Source organism: Quercus suber, unplaced genomic scaffold (genome assembly GCF_002906115.3).
Source record: "Quercus suber isolate HL8 unplaced genomic scaffold, Cork oak 2.0 scaffold_315, whole genome shotgun sequence".
In the NCBI taxonomy this organism is placed as follows: domain Eukaryota; kingdom Viridiplantae; phylum Streptophyta; class Magnoliopsida; order Fagales; family Fagaceae; genus Quercus; species Quercus suber.
Genome location: NW_027069770.1, coordinates 554325 through 577800, shown reverse-complemented (window position 1 = coordinate 577800; position 23476 = coordinate 554325). Strand labels below are relative to the sequence as shown.

The 23476-nt window shown below is 34.4% G+C and overlaps 1 protein-coding gene across 1 annotated transcript; it reads right to left on the bottom strand.

The window, feature by feature from the left end:
* Positions 1-20417: 20417 nt before the first annotated feature.
* On the bottom strand, positions 20418-22432 carry LOC136071463 (uncharacterized). The gene is made up of 2 exons (XM_065782788.1): positions 20766-22432; positions 20418-20637 (listed from the first exon to the last, which is right to left on the bottom strand). The coding sequence occupies exons 1-2, from the start codon at positions 22430-22432 to the stop codon at positions 20418-20420; spliced, it is 1887 nt and encodes a 628-aa protein (XP_065638860.1).
* Positions 22433-23476: the final 1044 nt, after the last annotated feature.

Here is a 23476-nt window from a genome sequence, read left to right as displayed (position 1 = left end):
TAGCTGAATGAAACAGTCTTGTTTTAGTTGTAATAAACCAGCAAAAGAAAAATTCTTCTTGTTACTCCAAGAGAGTGAAGAAGTATAATGGGTAGTGAGAAATTGAATGATGTATCAATGAGTCATAATTAATCCCATTTTTTTAGAAAACATTCCAAGGGAACTGCAATTATAGTATTACTAACAATTAAGACTTGACCAGGACCTAGCTAAAGGAATCACATTCTAAAAAGAAGTGCCTTTAAGCATTGGGGACCTGGATAGAAAATATGGTAAGCATGTTACACCTTTTATTTGATAGTCACTTTTTATCTCGAAAAAAAAAAAAGGGTAAATAAGCTCACAATACATTAGTTGGTGGTAACACTAGTTTGTCTTAGGTCTTTTAAAAAATTAAAAAAAAAATAAAAAGATAATAGGTCTTCTAAAAAAAAAATTGTCTTATGGTTTCTGTTAATAGGTCTTTTTAAAAAATAAAAATAAAATTAATGAACAAAAAAGATAGGAGGGGTACCTACAAAGACTGAATTTTATAATGCAATTGATTCTTTGTTTTTATTAGTTTTTGCTATTTTTCAAATGCAAGTGAGAACATGTTGAAGCCTCTTTAATGAGTGCACAAGGACACCGGTTAACATAAATCTATCTCAATTTAAGGTCACACCATTTTATGACCATCCAAATAACAACAACATACAACGTAGGAATCAATAAATTAGGGATAAGGATTTTCATTTCTCTGACTTTTTTTTTCCAAAAATTTTTATCTTATAAAAGTCAAATTTTGGTGACTATTTTTATAATTTAAACTTAGGATAAGTTACAAAATTGGTTTCTATCCTTTATGTCAAATCTCAATTTATAACCTTTCAGTTGTGTCGGTTTGGTCCTTAGCCTTTTGGTCTTGTGTTAAAATAGTTCTTGCTGTTAAGTGATAAACGAAAAATGCTGACATGTCTAACTAGTAAAAAGAAATATTATTTTCATTTACATAGATGGCCATGTGTACTGCCACGTCAACAATAAAATGAAATATTAAAAAAACAAATTCATCAATGCCCTCTGTGCTCACAGTAACCCATCACCCACACCTCCAAAATCCATGAGATTAAACGCCACAAGTCTCAGCTTGGCATATGCTTTCCTTGATTAACACCATGACCAAACACGAAAAACCCATCAAAGATATTCCTTTGCCAAACGAAAACCAAAGCACACACAATGATCCACAATAAAATGCGTTGAAAACAATGCTACCAATATCCTTTGGTAATGCAACAAGTGTGAATATTTCTTTGATTTTGATTGTATGATCATGGCTACTGCCCAGTGCCCAGTATAATGTTGGGTTCAGTTTAGTTTTGAGGGAAATAGTGAGAATGGGAGAGTCAGAGACAATACAATTATACATCTAGAGGATCACCTTTATAGCTCTTCGTTGGTCTAATATTTTCTCTTTTTTTTTTTTTTTTTTCTTTGTATAATCATTCCAATTTTTTAAGATCTGTGTTTTTACTTGTTTCCTTTTTGGGCTTTAATCTTGTTTACATTGTTTGCTAATTTGGGCTTTTTAGTTTTACAATATTTATTTTTTTTAAGAATCTATAACAGTATTGATCTCAAGTGGGTATTTGATTTTGGGGTGCATTTGTATTTGTTTTCTTGGCTTCATTTCTTCTTAAAATAATCTTACAAAAAACTTTTGTTTTACTCCATTTTGTATTCAATTGATTGGCCTAATTGAAAGAACTTGGAGAGTTTTGGTCATGGAGTCTGAGGAAAGAGAGAAGGGGACACAGAGAGCGTTAGAGTGAATTAGGAAATGTTGATATTTATAATTAATACATGTGGTAGCTTACGTGGAAGTCATGTAGCATAAAAAAATAATATTTTAATTTGACCGTCAACATTTTTCATCTATCATGTAAGGTTGAATCTAATCAACCATTTAATTGGCTTTATTCCGTGACCAATTTGCTTGTAATTTAGCACTTAAAAACCCTGTATTTAGGTGGGAAAAATTGTAAGGGTAGTGTGTAAGAAGATGTGAAGAAAAGCTCAAGAGTGTGCAAGAAAAACAGAGTCTCGCGACTGGTAAGCCGCAAAAGGCAGGCACGTGAGAGGCACACTGGGAAGCTGAAGGGTCGCGCCAGCTGTCACGCTACAGGACAAAAGTTCCAGTCTGGCCAGGCCGTTACGTCGCAACTTGATTTCGCGACTTGGCCAAGCCGCGAGATCAAGTCGCCAACTTGTCCTATTTGGCAAAAACTGACGTTTTGCATTCCCTTCTCACCCTACTATATATACACCCTTATACCCATCATATTGTGAGAGCTTCCAGAGAGAATTTTGTGAGAGAAAACCCTAAAGAAATACAAGATTGATTCATCCCCAATCTTCATCTAAAGAGACTCTACAAATTCCTCTACTCTCTTCCTCTCCATTGTCATACCCTTGAGAGGTCATTTACCAAACCCTTGTCTCACCACACCCACGTCTGTGAGAAGGTCCATTTGGTGCTTTGGGAAGCAGTTTGAAAAGGAACCAATATACATTGGTTGATGCTATGGTCAAGTAGCGGAATCCGGGAAGCTAAAGAAGAAATAGGTTCGGCGTAACCTCGTTGGAGCAAGAAGGTTGGAGGGCTTAGGTACTTGGGTAGATTAGGCTTGGAGGGTCTTCTGCTGTTCATGTATCCCAACTATATTCTTTAGTGGATTTTATCACCGCTTGGAGGGCGGCGGAGAGGTTTTACGCCGAGGACTTCGGTTTCCTCTTCGATAACACATCGTGTGTTGTCCGTGTGTTTGCATCTCTCTTTCCTTTATCTTTGCCTTATATTTACTGCTGTGGATGTGTTTATATTTGGCTTAGATTGTTTTACCAATTCTGTTATAAGCTTGTTATCATATTCCGCACATTGATTGTTTGATATAAAGCTTGAATTGATATTTTGTTTCTAAGGGTCTAAACGTTCAAGGGTGTTTCATACCCATATTGAACTTTCATATCACTTAAGGCAGGACCATACTGACACAATTGAAAGGATAAGGACCAAATTGAGATATAATGTAAAGGATAATGACCAAATTTGTAATTTTCCCTTAAACTTATCATCTTAACAAGTCAAAAAAAAAAAAAATTGTGTTTCTAGTGTTTCTTTACTAGCATAGGAATAAGGATAATAGCTAAAGGAAAAGGTTTCACTTTAAAATGCTTCTCCTCTCCATTCATGCAATTAATAAGGCTAAATAGCTTGCCGATTAGCTATTATATATGTCGAACTTGGACGTTCTAGATTATATTGTGTATTGAGAATCTTTGCTAAAGAAGCAGCTGAGTTCTAAAAATCAATTCTTAATTAGGTGAGCCTCCGGGAGTATTTGAATTGCAGTGGCAAATCAAATACTTGAACTTCCAAAATTAGTGGTGACCATAAAGTGCTATTGCAGTATTGCCTACTCAATAATTCGTAATCAAAAATAAAAATTTAGAAATGATAGATCAGCTACAATATTCTTGGCATACATGGTGCATGATGTACAAATCAAAATTTCCCAGAATCTGTACAAAATATAACATGCTTATTTATTTATCTTGCCCAATGCATATAATTATTTTATAGTATTTTTTTTTTTTTTTGATAGGACCTAATGCATAATAAATAGAAAACAAAAGTTCTAGTACCACAAAAAAATACACATTTTTTGCCACAACTCTTCCTGTGGTTGATTGTGATTAGGGATAAAATAAAATAAATAAAGATGGGTCCACATGAAAGTGACAAGAAGCCGGTCACAATTTTATTGTTCTCCCTGCAACAAATTTGAATCTCTGATAAAAACCAGAACTCCAAATAACAAATAAAGTTTCTGATAAATTTTCAGATAAAATTATTATTGAAAAACATGCAGTCTTGAATAGAATTATTACAGAACTCAAAAGGATAATTAAACAGATATAGATAAGCACTATGCTTATCTGATCCAATTCCAACACTAACACACTCAAAAAAACTTCCTAATGATAAGGATAAACCCTTATTCAAAACAGTAACATCTGAAAACAAAAGATAATTAACATATAAATGCTAAAGTAATCAGCAAAATCTGTCACCACTTAGTGGACTTTAGAGAGCATACAGTTTGTGTGAGCGTGAGCAGCAGAAGAATAATAGTAGCACAAGTAGAAGCAGATCTCCAAGGAGTGTTAAAATATTGATGCCATAACGTTGCCTTCCGTCAATGCCAAGGTTTCTTACAGAATGCATTCAAATCTTCACATTGAGTATTCATGGTTTATATAATCCATAAGATATTGGTGTTAAGACTGTTGACAGCTGATGCTGCTGCGTTGCTATTGCCAAGGTAATTAACAAGGATTCCTTATCACAAAGTAAATCTACATCTTTGGAATTATCGATAAGGAAATCCAAGATACAAAGAATCTGTAACATATTGCGTGCCCTACATAATGGGATGCTCTAATGCAAATGTTTTCGAATAACACGTATTTTCTCATCATTTACTTAATGCATGGGATTTCAACACTCCATTCTTTAAATCGTACCTTAGGTCAAGGAAGCCTCTATTCCCTCCATAACGTTTTGTCGTCCTCAAACTTGACTCCCTTAAACTTGATTCCTGCCTCATGCAGCTGGATTGCAGAGTATGACAGTTTAGCCCTCCAAGGATTCTATCTGGTAATCGTTCACATTCACCTAGATGAAACAATCTAACCAGATCTGTGAGGTGTTCTATTTTCGCATTAATTTCTCAAGGCCATCATTTGAAAGTTGTAACATTTAAAGAATTCAAAAGCAAGTTCCCTTAGGGGCTTTTTCTCTAATTCGATTGCTTGCTCGAACAGCATCTCTAAAACAAAAAAGGGAAGCTGATTTTCAAGTAATACCAAGTCATATTTCAAAATTGGAGGCATCCATTCTGCTATCATATGATCTTTCTCTACCAAACATGGGTTAGATTGTCTCAAGAAGTACTCAAGAATGAACATCCCATCCACGACGATCATTGTCACAAAATCATCACTACTTATGCTGGACACAATAGTCTCTGCATAGAAAGAGCGAATTCTGTCTTCCTTCTCTTATTGTTTGTCTAAAAGCTCAAAATCCATCTTAGCCCGCTGAATGAAACCACAAAACTGTACTTTACACTGTTTCATGGTTTGTAATTTTACATTGGAGTGGTGAATAGGGCCAATAGAAATAAGCAGAGGAGTGAAGGCTTGCTCATCCAGTTTTCGAAGGTGATCCGGAACATTGATCAAGCCCCCATTGAGAATTGCTGCTTCGAATCTCCAAATATTCTTGACACTAACAAATCTCCATTTCCAGTTGCAGTTGAAGATTCTCCTGGCTATCAAGATAAGAGCCACTATAATTTGACTTCAAAGTTCATTCTTTGGCAAAATCTTTTAATATGTTAAAATGCACTGTTGTTACAAGAATAATGATCTTTTATATTTAATGTTTATAAAATTTTAAATTTAATCTTCCTCCTTCATTGTCTTGTAAAGCTGATCACATAAAAGATTTGCAAATATTTTAACTGAGATGACAATGGTAATTTTGAATGAAGAATTTTAAAATGAGTTTCTTTTGAAACAATAATTAATTGAACAAATAATTTTGGTACTAATTAAATCATTTATTTATTTTTTTAAATAGATGATTTCATTGTTAGTTTGATAGAGATAGAGTAATTAAATAGCCAGATTGAATTGTTTCATTATAGTATGTAAAAGAAAGTACTTTTGATATATTTATATACATACTTTCTACTTCCATTACAATTTTTGTTATTGTGATACTTTGAAATTTTTTAATGTTTTATCAAAATTTCTTCATTTTGGAAATATATTGAAAAGGCACAAATTTTTTTTTTTTAATGGGAATATGGTATTGTTCAATAAATTTCCCATTGAAGTTAGTCTTTGTACTTTGACTTAAATTCTAGAAATCTCAGAGAATTTTGAAACCAGAAGTAACTTTAATTAGGTTGAAAGTAGTTTTAACATATGAGAAAAGTTATCAAATGCCCTAATGGCTTGGTATAGGCTATATTTTTTTATAAATAATTATGCAAAAAGAAAAAAAAAAAAACTAATATTTTTGACAATTTTTATATGGGTGTTAACTGGACCCTTAACATATAAGCAAATTAGAAGTATTAAAAATTATACAGATACTTGATATAAGATTTGAGTAAATTGACAATATAATTTAAGAAAAGCATAAAATTAATGTGGATTAACTTAATTGTTGAACATTCACTTTAATTGTGTATAGATTAATAATATTCCACATTCGACAATTGATTGTCACAAGCAACTTAAAATTCATTAAAAAAAATCGTAAAATATAATAGTAAGGAAGTCGATTTCATACCGGAACTGTTTCGAATTTACCACTACATATATATTTTAAATAAAAATTTTTTAATAATTAAAATTTTACTAAACTAAAATGTAAATAGTTTTTGATATATGTGTGCGTGTGTACAAACACACTAGTGTGGGTGGCACATGTAAGACACGTGCTACCTCTTGAGTAAGAAATTAAGATAGAATTTTTATGAAGAAGTATGAAATATATACATAAAAAATGTATGTCATACAAAGTTAATCTCATTTGTATAAGAATTTTGATACCTATTTGCTAAAGGCAATATCCACTTATTAAAAACTTTTAAAAAGGGTAACGAATATCATCTTCTAACAATAAGAAAACTGAGTTTTGCTCAAACTTTGTCACAATATTTAAATTTTCACAATGAATGATGTTATATGCTACAATTGAAACTCTTTATCAATTACCTTCAACCATACACAATGAAATTTTTTCATTCATACGTTCTTCTTTATCATTTTACATGAGTCTAGGTGCAATCTTTAACTTAATTAGTTTTTATGAACACCTACTTTAGGCAAGAAAAAAAAATATAACAAAACGCATGTGTCATCAAATTTTTCATTAGATAAATTATAAGTTTCTAAGATTTAAACCGAGAAATCAATGTTCTCTAGGTAACAAATAAAACACCTTATATTACCATTCAAACTTTTTAAGCATTACTACCATCTAAAACTCAAAATACATGAATAAAATTTTTGGAATGTTAAAATTTAGTGATAGTATTTTAGCCACTACACATTGCAATATTTTAAGAATCATAAGTTTTCATTAGAGTTTAATTGAGAGAATAACAATATAATATTTGCTCTTTTCCAAAATATTAAGGGAGAAATTGCTTGATTTTAAAGTTTAAAGAGAAATTGTGAACGACCCAAAACATAAATGATGAAAATTATTTTAATGCTAAGTTTTACGTGTGTGTGTGTGTGTGTAAAACTATATGTTTTTACTTAAAATTGTGCATAAAGAAAAAAAAATACGGAAAAAAAAATACAAAACTAAATACAAAAATTCAACCCAAGAAAACTGTATTTGAAACTGTGAATTTGGCTCAACAAAATTGACTAATAAAAAAGAAATTCTAGAAACACAAAGAATGACGCAACATTTTCATAATACTTTTACAATTTTGTTATATTTTACTCTTTTTTTAAAAAAAAAAAAAAACACACACACACACACCAAGGGAGAGGGAAAGAGGTTCTAACACAAAAACACACCACAACGACTCAAAAGTCATGGTAACTTGTTATATTTTACTTTGATTTGTAAAGAATTGACACTTCAGCAATTGTAAAAATATTGTGACAATAGTAAGATGTCTTAATATTTTCACAAGAGAAATGTTATGTTCACAACATTTTCATTACAAATTATAAATAGTAAGTTGTTACAAGGTTATTATTAGTGGGTAAAAAGTAATTTTATTGATAAGTTTAAATTAGAATAATAATTTACTATCTAAAATTTAATTTGAAAATGTTGTAGAAGTATCTTTTTTTTTTTCTTTACAATACCTTTATTTTTTGCTGTGATTAGTTCTAGTATGATATTTTATTATTTTATAAAAATTAACATCTCAAGTTCTCAACCACTGGCGGAGCCAGAGGGGGGTGAGGGGGGGCACCTGCCCCCCTGACACCTCAAAATTTTTGGTGCCCCCCTTGACTCCTCAAAATTTTTAATAATAGTAGTCTAAAGTAGTTATATACTGACATAAAGGAAACAAAAAAAAAAAAAAAAAATGAAAGAAGGACTTTTACTTGTTGAAAGTGACCAATCCATTTTTTTGTCTTGTCCTACTGCAACTTGCACGGTTGCACCTATTTCACTATTTTTTATTTTTTATTTTATATCATTATTTACACCATTTTTACTATTTATTATACTTTTTACAATATTTTATCCTTGAATGATACTAGAAATACTACAAATTTTACAACTTATGTCTTACAAATTGATATGTCACAAATCACAAAAAAATCATTTCAAACATTTATTCATTATATTTTTTAAGTAACACTAATCACATTCTTACTCCATCAGTTTGTAAATTTTTAGTAGCTATGAATTGGTTAATTTTGTTTATTTATTTTAATAATATGAAATATATTCATATTTGCTTACAATTGTTTATTTATTTTGTTATTATTGTTGATTCATATTTTTTAGATTAATTTCACTTTTAATATCATCTTTTAATTTTGCCCCCTTTAAGCTAAAATTCTGGCTTCGCCACTGTTTCAACAATTATGAAAATATTGTGAAAACTTGTTTTATTATTATATATGCAAGTACAGCGTAACGGTGGATATCGAACAAACCGAAGTATTGTAACGCAAGCACTATAAATAATTTTTTTTTTTTTTTAAAAGAATGGATCACTGTAGATAAAACCAGTACTATGGAGATGGAAAACAGTGGATCTAATGGTGGGGTAAATATAAATGAAAAACAGAAAAAGAAAGATACATGTTGGAAGGTGCTATTTACAAACACCAATCCATCCTTATTTACAAAAATACCAATTTGGCTTTACTTTTTTTGGCTAAACAATTTGTCTTTACCCTTTTAAGACCAATTACATTGGATTCATATTTTAAAATAATTATTAAAAAATGACAGACAATTCAGCAGACAATTGTTGAAGATTTTAGTATAAAAAAGAGATGATTTTCGGCAAGATAAATAAATAGGTAGATAGACATGGAACTTAATAAGAAGGAAATATTATATTATTAAAGCATACCTCAGTTGACATATAGCAGTACTACTGCAGTAGCAGCAAGGGAGAGGTAGGAGTTCCGGACCGAGATGCGATTTGTGGGAAAAGAAGAGGAAGAAGATGAGAACAGAGATTAAACACATTAGATATCAATCTGAATGCTCTTAGATTTGGCTTTGAAGAAGTAGAAGCCTATCGCTATTATAGGATGCAAAGCCGTAGTTTACACGCCAATCTAGGAAGAACAAATTCTGTGGATCCAAAGCCACTGAATTTGTTCAGTGCTTTGGCTCCACTCTCATGGTGGACAGCGGGAATATGCAGCAATACAGGAACTAGGAAAGCAACAAAGTGGGGCCAAAGGATTCCTTGGGATCTTCATACTTTTTCTTTTATTTTATTTATTATTTAAAGAGAGGTATTTTTTTTTTTTTTTTTTTGCTGAATAATTTTTGCTGAGTAATTGACAAAATTAGAGAAAGGTAATTTAGATGCCCAAATTTGTGAAGGGCATTTCTTAGTAATTACGCTTTTTTATATGTTGGAGATGAGTTCGTATCTTTGTATCAAGATTACAAATGCAAAAGTAGGTATTTGTTTTGCCCAAAAAGATGTTAACCTTTTTTTTTTCTTTTCGATTAGCGGAAAAATTAAAGCAAAAAAGAAGAAGAAGAAGAAGAAGAAAAAACTTGCTAAATAGAGCAATCCTTTCTTCTTTAGGTAAAGTCAGACAAAGGAGACATTCTCCATCTTCAAAAAAATTATATACAACATATATAACAAAGTGGTTTTAATATACATACTGAATAACTTCTCTTTTCTTATTCTTTTCCTGTAGAAACAAATGGAATGATGTGATTTTCATTAAAAAAAAAAAAAAAGGAATGATGTGACTTGCTTATAATTTGTAGACAACATATTGAATAACTTCTCTTTTCTTTTTTTTTCTTTTTTTGTAGAAACAAATGGAATGATGTGATTTCCATTAAAATAAAAAATAAAAATAAAAAAGAGAGAGAAGGAATGATGTGACTTGCTGGACAAAATGGGCTTTTGCTATTTTCAGGCAAATTATATAGCATTATGCCCCCTTTCCAAACTAAATAGGGAAATGTCCATATTTTAAAACTCAATTTTTGATAAATCAAGTTAAAAAAAAAAAATCTTAGGCCCTATAGTGATGTTTTAAGGAATTTATAGTGACATTTTAAGGACCTATAGTGACGTTTTTTAACTCGACTTCAATGAAATTGAGTTATAGGTAAAAAAAATGCCACTATAGGTCGATTTCACTGCCTATAACTTGATTTCTTTGAAGTCAAGTTAAAAAAGTCACTATAGGTCCTTAAAACGTCACTATAAGTTCCTTAAAAATGCCATTATAAGGCCTAACTCAATTTATCAAAAATCGAGTTTTAAAATAAGAGTATTTTCCTAATTAGTTTAGGAAGGGGGGCATAATGCTATATAATTTTCCCGAAAAGGGCATAAGGCATTTTTGCCCGTGACTTGCTTATAATTTGTTGACATCTATCTAAATTTTACTTATTTTCACTATTAAGGCTGGGTTTGGATAGGCAAGCAGACTGTGCGTTTGCCTTTTTTGTATGGGTCCTGTGCACTGTTCACAGAACTCACAAGTATGGATTTCAGCAAGATTAACTTTAAAACTGGGTTTCACAACATTATTCAAACATTTAAAAATTATTTTGCTATAATGTTTTCAGTTTTTAGTTTTTAGCAATAAGCAAATAGACCCTAAATTATAGTTATTAAACATCTTTATCTTTATAATTATTGTTAGGTTCTAAAGATTTAGGAGTTTATGTATTTAAAACTCTAATTTGTATTGTTGACAAATTATGATTAAAACAGGTTGTTTAGTCTTGTTTAGGCTTGCTCAAAGTTGGGTCTTTCATGTAAAGTCGGAATCGAGAAGCTGCAGATGCATTGGTACATTTTGGCCTGGCTCGATCGATTGAAAGAAAGACTCGATCGATTGAATCTCGATCGAAAGAAATATTTTTCAGCAGAATATTCCAACTCAGCCCTAACTCATTAAACGTTTTGAGTTTTTTGTTTTTACCCTAGGCATATAAAAAAAAAAAAACCCTAACCACGTTTTTAGAGTTGCTCCAATTGAGTTGTTGCTGATACTTTGCTGTTTTGTGTAAATCTCTTGTGAGATCTAGAGGAGCTTTCCTTTACAAAAAGCTTAGGATTTTCAAGGTAGAGATTACTTCAACATCTTGATGATCAACTCGGTTGCTACCATTGAAACTTAAAGAATATCAAGCATGAGTGCTTGTAGCTAATTGGAGAATCCAAGAAAGAAGGAGTCCGTGGATTCGGAGCTTGCACATGGTCGTGTCAGTAAGTTCTACTGGTTGGTAGTATTAGGAAGTCAAGCGGGGAGCTTGTAAGTCTTTTTGTATGAACTTCGATTCTTTCAGTGGATTCAGGTTTGCCTTGAGGATAGGTGGGTTTTTATAGTGGATTCAGGTTTGATCACCCAGGTTTTTACTGTGTAGTTTTCTGGGTGATCATATCATTGTGTCTTTTATATTTTCGCTGCTTTATATTCTTGATATGATTATATGTTTACGATAACCTAGAACTGCATAATTTGACTAAGTTAATCACTTGGCTAATTAACTAGGTTAATCTGATTGGTTTAAGGAGTCTAAATTTCTAACAAGTTGTATCAGAGCGAGTAGCTCTTTGTCTGTAGATCTTTTGATCTCTAAGCTGATCCTTGACTTCTGTTATCATGAATAATTTAAAGTGTCTCTCTGCTCATGTTTGTGATGATTTGAATAAAAAGAACACTATTGTTTCTGTTGATTTTTTTGATGCTTTTGAAACTCTTCTTAAGGAATTATCTAAATCTTTGAAAATTTCTAAGAAATTCAAGGAAGAGTTAAAATTGGCTAATCTTACAAAAGAGGAATTGATTGTGAGATTGGATGAGTCTAATAAAAAGAATGAATTTTTGAGAAATCAAATTTCCTCTCAAGATGAAAAGATGAAAAGCTTGGAACAAGAGTTAGTTGAATCTAAAGCTAAAATTGAAACTTTGACTAGTACCAAGCCTGCTGTTGATAACATAAGTGTTTCTGTTTCTCTTAAGTCTAAAACTAAGAAAGTTTATATCTCTCCTTTTAAGAGGAATAATAAAGAGAATGCTTATTTTGCTAAGTTAGACAAAGGTAAAAGTTCTGATGTAGACGCTGAAGTTTCTAAACCTAAGTCTAAACCTATTGTTAGAGAGCACAATAAATCTGTTTTTGTGCCTACTTGTCACCTTTGTGGTATTGTTGGTCATATTAGACCAAATTGTTCTTTGTTGAGGCAAAAACCAAAATCTGAGACTAGATTTGCTGTTAGGAATACTGATGTTCCTAAATTTGTTCCTGTCTGTCACTTTTGTGGTGTCCATGGTCACATTCGTCCTAATTGTCATAAATTAAAATTTAAGCATTCTGTGTTTCAATCTAGGATATGTGATGATATTTCTCCTACCATAAGTCCAAATAAATTATTTCATATGCTTTTGAAAAATTTGAGCTTGTTGGCTTATGAAAGAAATTTGTAGGATTTTAGTCTTTCTCAGAAGATTGGTGTAATTCCTTAAATACACTCTGCTTCTTATGGATTTTCACCTACAAAGTCGAAGACTCGTGCTAAATGGGTGAGAAAAGATTCTCTAAGGTGAGTGTTGCTGACTTGTCCTTGATTTAATTCTTTCAATTATTTGTGGACATGTCTTGTTTCTGTTTTTGGTTGTTTTATTTTTTAAGTTTTTGTTTTTATTTTTAAAAAAAAATCCAAAAACATTGAAAATTTTTCAAAAAAACAAAAATATTTTATTTTGTGTCTAGTTTTTCCTTTTGAGGATTACATGAATTATGATATCTCTCTCTTGATTTAGACCATGCTTGACATTGTGGAGAAACTTGAATAGTATACTAAGCTATTTTTGATTTTGTGTGAGTATGTACTAGTTTGTACATGTACTCAAGGGTTAATTAAGAAATTGATATTTCTTATTTGTGTACCATCTATAGCTTAGTTAAGCATTGTTATGCATTGCATTTGCATTTTTAATCATTGAGCATAATGTATGTTTTTCGTTTTTTGTCATAAAATTTGTTTTTAAACCAAAAAGATTTTTGTGTTTTGTATTACATATCATAGATTTGAAATCAAGGTTGGTCACCTTATCTTAACATAACAAGTTTATGTACCTTGTTTAGTTTTGATGAGCTTATTTATTGCACTTGACTAGTTGAAACTTTGTAGTGCATGTTGTGTGAAAAGATATTTATGGTATTTATCACTTTGTCTTAATCTTGAAGTCACATGTTATTTGACTGTCGGACTTGATTCTTTTGAGAAATACATAAATAAGCATTTCACCACTGTTCACTAGCCAATCATGAACACCTTAGTGTATATCATAAAATTTTGTGCTCGAGAAAGTGTAGCACATGCACAAAAAGAACATAAGGTGTAGCCTCGGTTTAATTGCTAAATGCTTAAAATTGGTGTGTACTATTAGGCTTGATGCCAAATCACATAAATTAAAATTGGTGTGTATATTATGAGGCAAAATTTAAGAAACTTACATGATTGCAAGCTTATGTTTTAGGAGATGTGGGAGTTGTATGATGTAACTCTTTAGGTGATAGTCTCTTTTAAATTCTATGTGATGAATTTTGTAGACTTTGTGATTAATTGCTATTCACATATCACCTCACATGTATCTCAAGTTTTTGCTAGTTGCACACACTACACAAGTTACTCTTTGCTAAATTTGGTACATTATATTGTGTGTGATTTTATTGTGGTCATCCAAGATTAAAAGTTTCTTGATTTTAATGCAAAATGTGTTTAATGTTTGTGCTTTGAGGACAAATTGATTGAAAATCATGATTTTGGAAGATCTTGATTGAATTCAAGTATTTTTGAAAAACTTTTCGTCTCATACTTATACATTTTTATTAAAAAATGTGCTTTGAGGAGTTTCTGCATTAAAATGCTCTGTTTTTCAAAAATCTAATTTTTCCAAACTTTTTATCAATCAAACCTATTTTTCAATCAATCAAAATTGCGATTAAAATTTTTTGTATGAGTCTACCTGACTCGATTGATGTTCGATTGATTCTCAATCGATCGAAACTGAAAAATTTTCAGTTTCTATGTTTTTGACTAAAATTTTTTTCATGCATCATTTGTGTTTAGGATTCACATACATTGCATTGTTTTTGTATCCATCTTGCAGTTTTGCAATCATATCTCTCATTGTTTTCACACATAGCATGCATACACTTTGCTAAATTGGGTACTCAACTTGATTTAAAAATTGATTGATTAATTTTTTAGTTTTGTACAGTCTAGTATATACTATTTCTTATGTGTGAATTGTAGAAAATATTTTTCTTAAGAGATATGATGGATAATCAATGTGCAAATATTTTTCTCTACTCATGCAACTATTTATGGGTCACAGAGTGCCATGTTTGCATTTTATTGAAAGAGAGAATATTTTTTTCTTCATGTGTATCCTCAACTTCGTTTTTTTTTTAAACTTAGTTTGTGTCTTTTTATTTATCCCCACCCCCTTTTATTTTTCCCCAAAACTGTTTTTCCTAAAACTTGTTTTGTTTTTCCTATTTTTATAGGGGGAGAAATTTTTTTTAACCTTTGTGGTTCTTAGGGGGATTTGTTGCTCTCCTTAGGGGGAGTTGTCTCTATTTTCTCTTACTCTGTTGCGTATATTTTCTATTTACCTTCTGATTAGGTAGTCTTTGTCAATACGTGACAAAAAAGGGGAGACATAGATGACTTGTTTGTTTTGTTTAGGGGGAGAATATAAAAACTTTTTGTTGTATCTAACTTAAGGGGAGAGTTAGTTTACTTATGTTTTTATTTCTGTTTCTTGTTCACTGCTCATTGATTTATATTTATGAGTTATTCATAATATATGTCTTTGTTTTGTGTTTTGTGAAGTCAAGAATTTATTTGTTGATTTATTGTTTTCTGTCACACATGCGTTTATGCGTTTTGTTTAGTGTTTCAGGAAATAAATAGGTTGATTCAATTGAGCTACTGTCTACACTTGCAACTAATGGATAGTAGTTAGGATTGAATTTTGCTTTTATGGGCATTATTTTTGTAAAGGGCTTTTTAATTGTAAAATTTGAGCTTAGTGTTTGTGTTTTGTCACGGATTGCCAAAGGGGGAGTTTGTTAGGCTCTAAAGATTTAGGAGTTTATGTATTTAGAACTCTAATTTGTATTGTTGACAAACCATGATCAAAACAGGTTGTTTAGTTTTGTTTAGGCTTGCTCAAAGTTGGGTCTTTCATGTAAAGTTGGAATCGAGAAGCTGCAGATGTATTGGTGCATTTCGGCCTGGCTCAATCGATTGAAAGAAAGACTCGATCGATCGAATCTCGGGCAGAATGTTTTTCTGCACAATATTCCAGCTTAGCCCTAATTCATTAAACGTTTTGGGTTTTCTGCTTTTACATTAGGCATATAAAGAAAAACCCTAGCCACGTTTTTAAAGTTGCTCCAGTTGAGTTGTTGCTCATACTTTGCTGTTTTGTGTAAATCTCTTATGAGATCTAGAGGAACTTTCCTTTACACAAAGTTTAGGGTTTTCAAGGTACAGATTACTTCAACATCTTGGTGATCAACTCAGTAGCTACCATTGAAACTTAAAGAATATCAAGCATGGATGCTTGTAGCTGATTGGAGAATCTAAGAAAGAAGGAGTCCATGGATTCGGAGCTTGCACGTGGTCGTGTCAGTAAGTTCTACTGATTGGTAGCATTAGGAAGTCAAGCGGGGAGCTTGTAAGTCCTTTTGTATGAACTTCGATTCTTTCACAGTGGATTCAGGTTTGCCTTGAGGATAAGTGGGTCATATCCTCCCCAGATTTTTACCGTGTGGTTTTTTGAGTGATCATATCATTGTGTCTTTTATATTTCCGCTGCTTTATATTTTTGATATGATTATATGTTTGTGATAACCTAGAACTGCATAATTTGACTAAGTTAATCACTTGGTTAATTAACTAAGTTAATCTGATTGGTTTAAAGGGTCTAAATTTCTAACAGTTATTATTATTATTTGGTTTAAATAAAGTAACTCATACATAGGGGCGGAGCCACCTTATGGGGTGGGGGCCAAAATTTTGAAAAAAATACGTTTATTATTTCTTATAAAAATTCATTGTAAATTTTACATTCTTAGCTCCCCCCACGGGGGAAAAAAAATTATATGAGCTTACTTTCAAAATAAAAAATGTGTTAATTTTTTTTTAAAAAAGAGGTTGCAGCAAATGTGATATCAAATATGAGAATAATACTATAAATATAAGTATAACATAGATACAATGTAAATGTATAATTTTCATTCTTTTTTTTTTTTTTTTGTAAAAAACGATAATATTCATTCTTACGCCTATAAGTTGGTAGATATTTGTCTAAATTTTATTATATGCTTGTTAGGGAGATATAAGACTTTGGGAGACTCTAATTGAAGTTTTAATATAATATATAAGAATGCAACTTAACTCAAAAGCTTAAATCTATATGTTTAGGCCAAAATCTCTTTCAAATGTGAATCATTGCTTTTTATTGTGTAGTTCAAGACCTATCCATTTGTACCACGAACAAGTCTTATTAGTTCCTCCTTATTTATGGGAACCTCATGTTGCATCAATCTTCTTTGGTTTAGCACTATTGGCAATACTATTTTGTTGAATAATTTTCCAAGATAATTTGTATGGCCTTTGTGGGCTTACATTGTGTGATACACACTTGTGTGGGATCAAAGAGAATTAACATTGGGTATGCAAAACCCAAAATTTTTATTCACCTCTTTTTGTGAGCAAAATATGAATTGAATGGAAGAGAAAATAACAAATTTTTATAGTAAATAAAATAGGAAGAAGAAAAGTCAAAATAAAAGGAAGATTAATAGATGAAGGAATTGTAAGGAAAAAATTGCTAAATGCCCTTTTTGGGCAAACTAAGCAGCGTTTTGCCCTATTTTTCAAACTAATTAGGAAAATTCCTCTCTTTTGAAACTCGATTTTCTCAAAATAGAGTTATAAAAAAATAAAAAAAAATTATGGAGCCCTATAGCGGCGTTTTTAAGGACCTATAGTGACGTTTTCAGGACCTATAGTGATGTTTTGTAACTCGACTTCCATTAAATCGAGTTATAGGCAATTTTTTTAATTTTTTTTACCTATAACTCTATTTCATATAAATTGAGTTACAAAACACCACTATAGGTCCTGAAAACGTCACTATAAGCTCCTTAAAAACGCCGCTATAGGGCCTAACTCGATTTTGAGAAAATCGATTTTCAAAACAGGGGCATTTCCCTAATTAGTTTGAAAAATAGGGCAAAACACTGCTTAGTTTGCCCAAAAAGGGCATTTGACAATTTTTTTTCCGGAATTGTAAGGTTAAGATATAGAATAGTGGGGTAAAAAAGTAAAAGTGAGGAATGTTAGAAAAAGTGTAATTGTTAGGCGAAAATTAATAAGGAGAAAAATAATTAAAAATGATTGAGAAAATGTTGGAAATTGGTTGATGATGTGGCACTGATGTGGCTTAATAGAAGTATAGCAATAATAAATGCTACATTTCAACTTTTAGATATTTATAGATATAGATTTGTACAATTTGACTTTTTTTTTTTTTTTTTTAAATACACACACACACACTAGCCACTCTTTTTTTTTTATAAAGGACAAAAAATTTTCATGTATACTAATTCGGGGTGGTTTAGAGAGTGATTAGATGTAGCACAAATAATTATTTCACTCACAAACACATAAATCTCTTACTCCCCTAGGTTTTAGGTTTAGTGTCATAATTTTTCATTCACTACCATGAATGATGTAGAACAGACAGCACATGCCTTCCTTGAACAGCAGGAGCGCAGGAAGTCACAACGCAAGATCAAAGGGGGGGTGCCAGTAGGGGGCATCGGAGTAACAGTGTCAGAATTGCATGAAATTTGGCAGGTTGAAGGAAAACGACGTTCTGATCCATATTCATGACAACTGCCATGAACGTCGCCAAAATTTAGGCGAATTCCTTCATTAAGGCCCCGATAACAGTGTTTTTGCTATTTATAGTAATATTTGTTTTTCCTTAATAACTTTTAGTTTAAAAGTCAGAATAAGGTCCCGTCTGTTTTGGGACGACCTTTAAGGTCAGTAGTTTATGATTCTGCAGTTAACTCAATTTTGCCATTTTTGGTAAAATTCGGTAATTTTGTCCCCTAATCGCTTAATTAGCGCGAATTAGGGTTTTAAAACGTTTTTTCTTAGTATTTATATGTTTTGTAGCCGTCAGAGGCAAAATAGACTATTATCAATAAACACAGACTTTTGTCAAATTTTCTTCTGGTGGATTCCAGTTTTATCTCCTTGTGGATTCAGGGAAACCCCTCGTGGATTCGAGGTTTACTACCAGAAACTAACAGTTTAGTTTCTGTCCATCAAGAGAGCATCGTGTGTGCTTCTCTTCAGGCTTCCGTGACATCAGTTGGTATCAGAACCTTGACTTACCCTGGTCTGATGGCTAACCGGCGAGACGGTAACCACCACACAGATCCTCCATGGGGCTTGTGGAACTGGCAAAGGCATGTATAAACCAGTATTCTGAGATTGACCCTTAGCAGTTTGGCAGATTGGACACTTCCTCACATGATTTCCAACATCCCTCTTGAGTTGTGGCCAATAATACCTCTCTTCCACCAGTGCTATAGTCTTATCTCTGCCCATATGTCCACCCAAACCTCCACCGTGCAGCTCCCTAATAATCTGCTCCCTCAATGAACTTTTAGGGATGCATAATTGGTTACCCGAAAGAGGAAACCATCCTGGATGTACATACTATTGACAGCAGTATAAGTTTGTTGACACTTACCCCAAATATCACCGAAATCCTCATCATTCTCATACAGCTCCTTGAGGCAATCAAACCCTACAACTTCAGTACGTAGGGTGGTCAACAAAGATGCTCGCCTGCTGAGTGCGTCAGCCACCTTATTAGTGACACCAGACTTGTGCTTCAATGTGAAATGGAAGCGCTGAATATAAGCTACCCACCGAGCATGCATCCTGTTAATGCTAACTTGACTGTTAATGTGCTTCAATGCCTGATGATCTGTAAATAATACAAACTCCCTCTGAATCAGGTAGTGCTCCCAATGCTTAAGAGTCCGTACTACAGCAAAGAACTCTAGCTCATAGGCTGACCATTTACTTCGAGCTTCACAAACTTTCTCACTGAAGAATGCTACTGGTCTGTTGTCTTGTGAAAGAACAGCGCCTATCCCGACCACAGATGCATCACACTCCACCTGAAACACCTTATCAAAGTTGGGCAATGCCAAAACCGGGGCTGTGCTCAACTTTTCCTTGATCAAGGCAAAGCTTTGTTCTGCCTCTTTTCCCCAGAGAACCTCCCCTTCTTCAGACACTCAGTGATAGGGGCGACTATGCTACTGAAATCTCGAACAAACCTCCGATAGAAGGTTGCTAGCCCATGGAAACTTCGCACATCACTCACTGTCTTTGGGGTTGGCCATTCTCTGACTGCACGGACCTTGTCCTCATCAACATGAATCCCATCCGCACTGACCACATACCCTAAGAACAGCAACTTATCAGTCAAGAAGCTGCACTTCTTCAAGTTGATATACAACTCATTGGCTGCAACACCGCTAATACTTCTCGCACATGATTATAGTGGGCTGCTTCTGTCTTACTGTAAATCAGGATATCGTCAAAATAAACTACCACAAACTTTCCAATAAATGGTTTCAATACCTGATTCATAAGTCTCATGAAAGTCTGGGAGCATTGGACAATCCGAAAGGCATTACCATCCACTCATACAACCCCTCCTTTGTCTTAAAAGCTGTCTTCCACTCATCTCCAGGTCGGATCCGAATCTGGTGATACCCACTCTTGAGATCCAGCTTGGTGTAACACTTGGACCCACTCACATATCAAACATGTCATCTAGTCGGGGAATAGGAAATCGATACCTGACTGTGATCTTGTTGATGGCTCGACTATCCACACACATACGCCAGCTCCCATCCTTCTTTGGTGTTAGCAGTGCTGGTACTGCACATGGACTCATACTCTCCCTGATCTGCCCCTTGCTCAAAAGCTCATCCACCTGCCCCTGTAGAATCTGACCCTCTTGAGGATTCATCCTGTAATGGGTAGATTAGGTAGACTAGCTCCAGGAACTAAATCAATGCAATGCTGGATGTCACGCATTGGTGGTAAACCTGCAGGCAGCTCTTCTGGAAAAAGCTCTTCAAACTCCTTGATCAATGGTTGAATTGCCTCAGGTATCTCAGTAACCTTCTTTGGCTCACCATCTGTCACCACTACAGCATATACCTGTTTCAATTCCTTACACTCCCTGTCAAATCATCTTCATTGTTCACTATGAGGAGTGCTGGCTTCCCCTCCACTTTAGAAGCTTTGGGTATACTGCCTTCCTTAACAGGACCAAGGACAATTTTTCTGCCATTCTTAAAAAACACATACACATTATCCTTACACTTATGAGTAGCATCTACATCATACTGCCAAGGTCTACCCAGTATTAAATGACATGCATCCATTTCAACAACATCACAAACTACTTCATCTACATAACATTTACCCATAGAAAAAGTAACACGACATTGTTGAGTAACAAGAGTTTCCGTACCTTTCTTGATCCAACCTATCTTATACGGAGAGGGATGCTTTTCTGTTTTCAGTCCTAACTTGGTAACCAAACTCTTCGACGCAATGTTCTCTACACTGCCACTGTCAATGATCAAATCACAGACCCTCTTACTGATGGTGCATCGTGCTCGGAAGATCTCATTCCGCTGATCACTGTATTCCACCCTTGGTGTGAGCAACAACCTCTGAATCACCAAAGACCGCCCTAGTGGCACGCCTTCCTCATCCTCTTGGACCTCATTGGGATCATAGGCATACGGATCCGCTTCATTATACACCTCTTCACCCTCCTGTTCACCTTCTACCTCACCCTCTTCTGCCACCACCAAATTCACTGCGGCTCGTTTAGGGCAAGTACTGGATCGATGTCCTGGTTCTCCGCACCTGTAGCACTTATTCCCAGTTGGCCTAGCATAGGGGTTGGCATTTGCTATCGGCTGGGCTGCGGAACCTGCTACTGCCACTGTGGATTGGTTGACACCACTATTCTCCCTAACCATGGGTTGTGACCGTGGTGTAAACATGGGCTGTTTACCTTTGTTGGCAATGGAACTAGAGGACTCCGAACTGCGATTGGAAAACTTCGAACCTGTCCTGAGATGCTGAAATTCTATTTTCTTGGATAAGGTTACAGCCTCATTCAAAGTATATAGGGTTTGTAAGGATACCTGATCTCGAATGGAAACTCGTAACCCGTGTACAAATTTGGATATCCGTTGGTCTTCAGTTTCCTCCAAATCATTGCGATTCGCCAACCTGTCAAACTCCTCCATGTACTCATTAACTGTCCGAGTACCCTGCCTACAATCCTGGTACTGTCTGAACAACTCCTGCTGGTAATCGGGTGGTAAGAACCGATCTGCCATTAACCTTTTCATCCTCCTCCATGACCGTATTGGAAGCTTTCGTTCCCGAGTACGGTTTAATTGAACACGATCCCACCAGGCAGATGCTCCTCCCTTCAATTTGTAGGCCACCAAACACACCTGTTTGTCTTCTGCTGTACCCATATAGTCGAAAAACTTTTCAACCTCACTGACCCAATCCAGATACTCTTCAATGGAGACATTACCATTAAAAGATGGTAACTCTATCTTCATCCGATAGTCCCTCTGCTCCTGATAATCTCGACCATTATCCCTTGCGGGACCACGATGATTTCCAAGGACTCTCTCTGCATACTCCTCATCTTCACTATCTTCTTCGTTGTAGTCTTGCTGCCTGTTCCGATTTGGACCCCGATAGGGAGGGCCACGCACTCGGTTATCACGTCGCTCTTCATTAACGCGATTAGGGTTTCGGTTAAGCAAAGTGGCAAGTGCTTCTTGAATCTGGTCCAGAGTTTGCTGGGTTGAATCACGAAATTGTTGATGTTCATCACGAAATTGTTGAGTTTCATCACGAAAATCAAGGAACTCAGCCCTAGTGAGGACTGGGTTGTTGACGTCGTCACCGCCGTCATTGTCNCTTGTACTTGGCATTTGTAGCTTCAAGTTTCTGCCTCACCTCCTCTTGCATGGCTTGAATACGATTAGCCATATTTTTTGCTGCTTGACTCACTCCTGGAAGCTCAGGTAAAGGTACCAAGTCCAAAGCGTGTTTTGGGGCACGCAGTAGACGATGGCAAATGGAGACTTACCAGTGCTTCTACTGACTGAGCTATTATATGCAAACTCTGCTTGGGACAATGCAAGATCCCACTGCTTGGGCTTCTCGCCTGAGATACACCGGATCAGATTCCCCAAAGTGCGATTAACCACTTCTGTCTGGCCATCAGTCTGTGGATGACTGGTGCTGCTGTAATTCAAGGAAGTGTCAAAACGCTTCCACAAAGTCCGCCAGAAGTGACTAATGAACTTGGTATCCCGGTCAGAGGTGATGGACTTTGGCACTCATGCAAACGCACAACTTCTTTAAAGAACAGATTGGCCACTCGAGTAGCATCTGAAGTTTTCTTGCATGCTATGACTGGAAGCTACAAATGCCAAGTACAAGGAAGCTGCTGATAAGAAGAGGCGTGAGAAGATCTTCAATGTTGGGGATTTAGTGCTGGTCTATCTCAGAAAGGAGAGATTTCCTGTTGGCACCTACAACAAATTGAAGGACAAGAAGTATGGACCATTTCAGATTACTAAGAAGATCAACAACAATGCTTATGTGGTTGCTCTTCCTCCAGACATGAGCATTTCTTCTACCTTCAATGTTGCAGACTTGTATGATTATCATCCTCCTGATGAACCAGATAGTGGGAACTCGGGGTCGAGTTCTTTTCAAGTGGGGGGGACTGATGTAGAACAGACAGCACATGCCTTCCTTGAACAGCAGGAGCGCAGGAAGTCACAACGCAAGATCAAAGGGGGGGTGCCAGTAGGGGGCATCGGAGTAACAGTGTCAGAATTGCATGAAATTTGGCAGGTTGAAGGAAAACGACGTTCTGATCCAGATTCATGACAACTGCCATGAACGTCGCCAAAATTTAGGCGAATTCCTTCATTAAGGCCCCGATAACAGTGTTTTTGCTATTT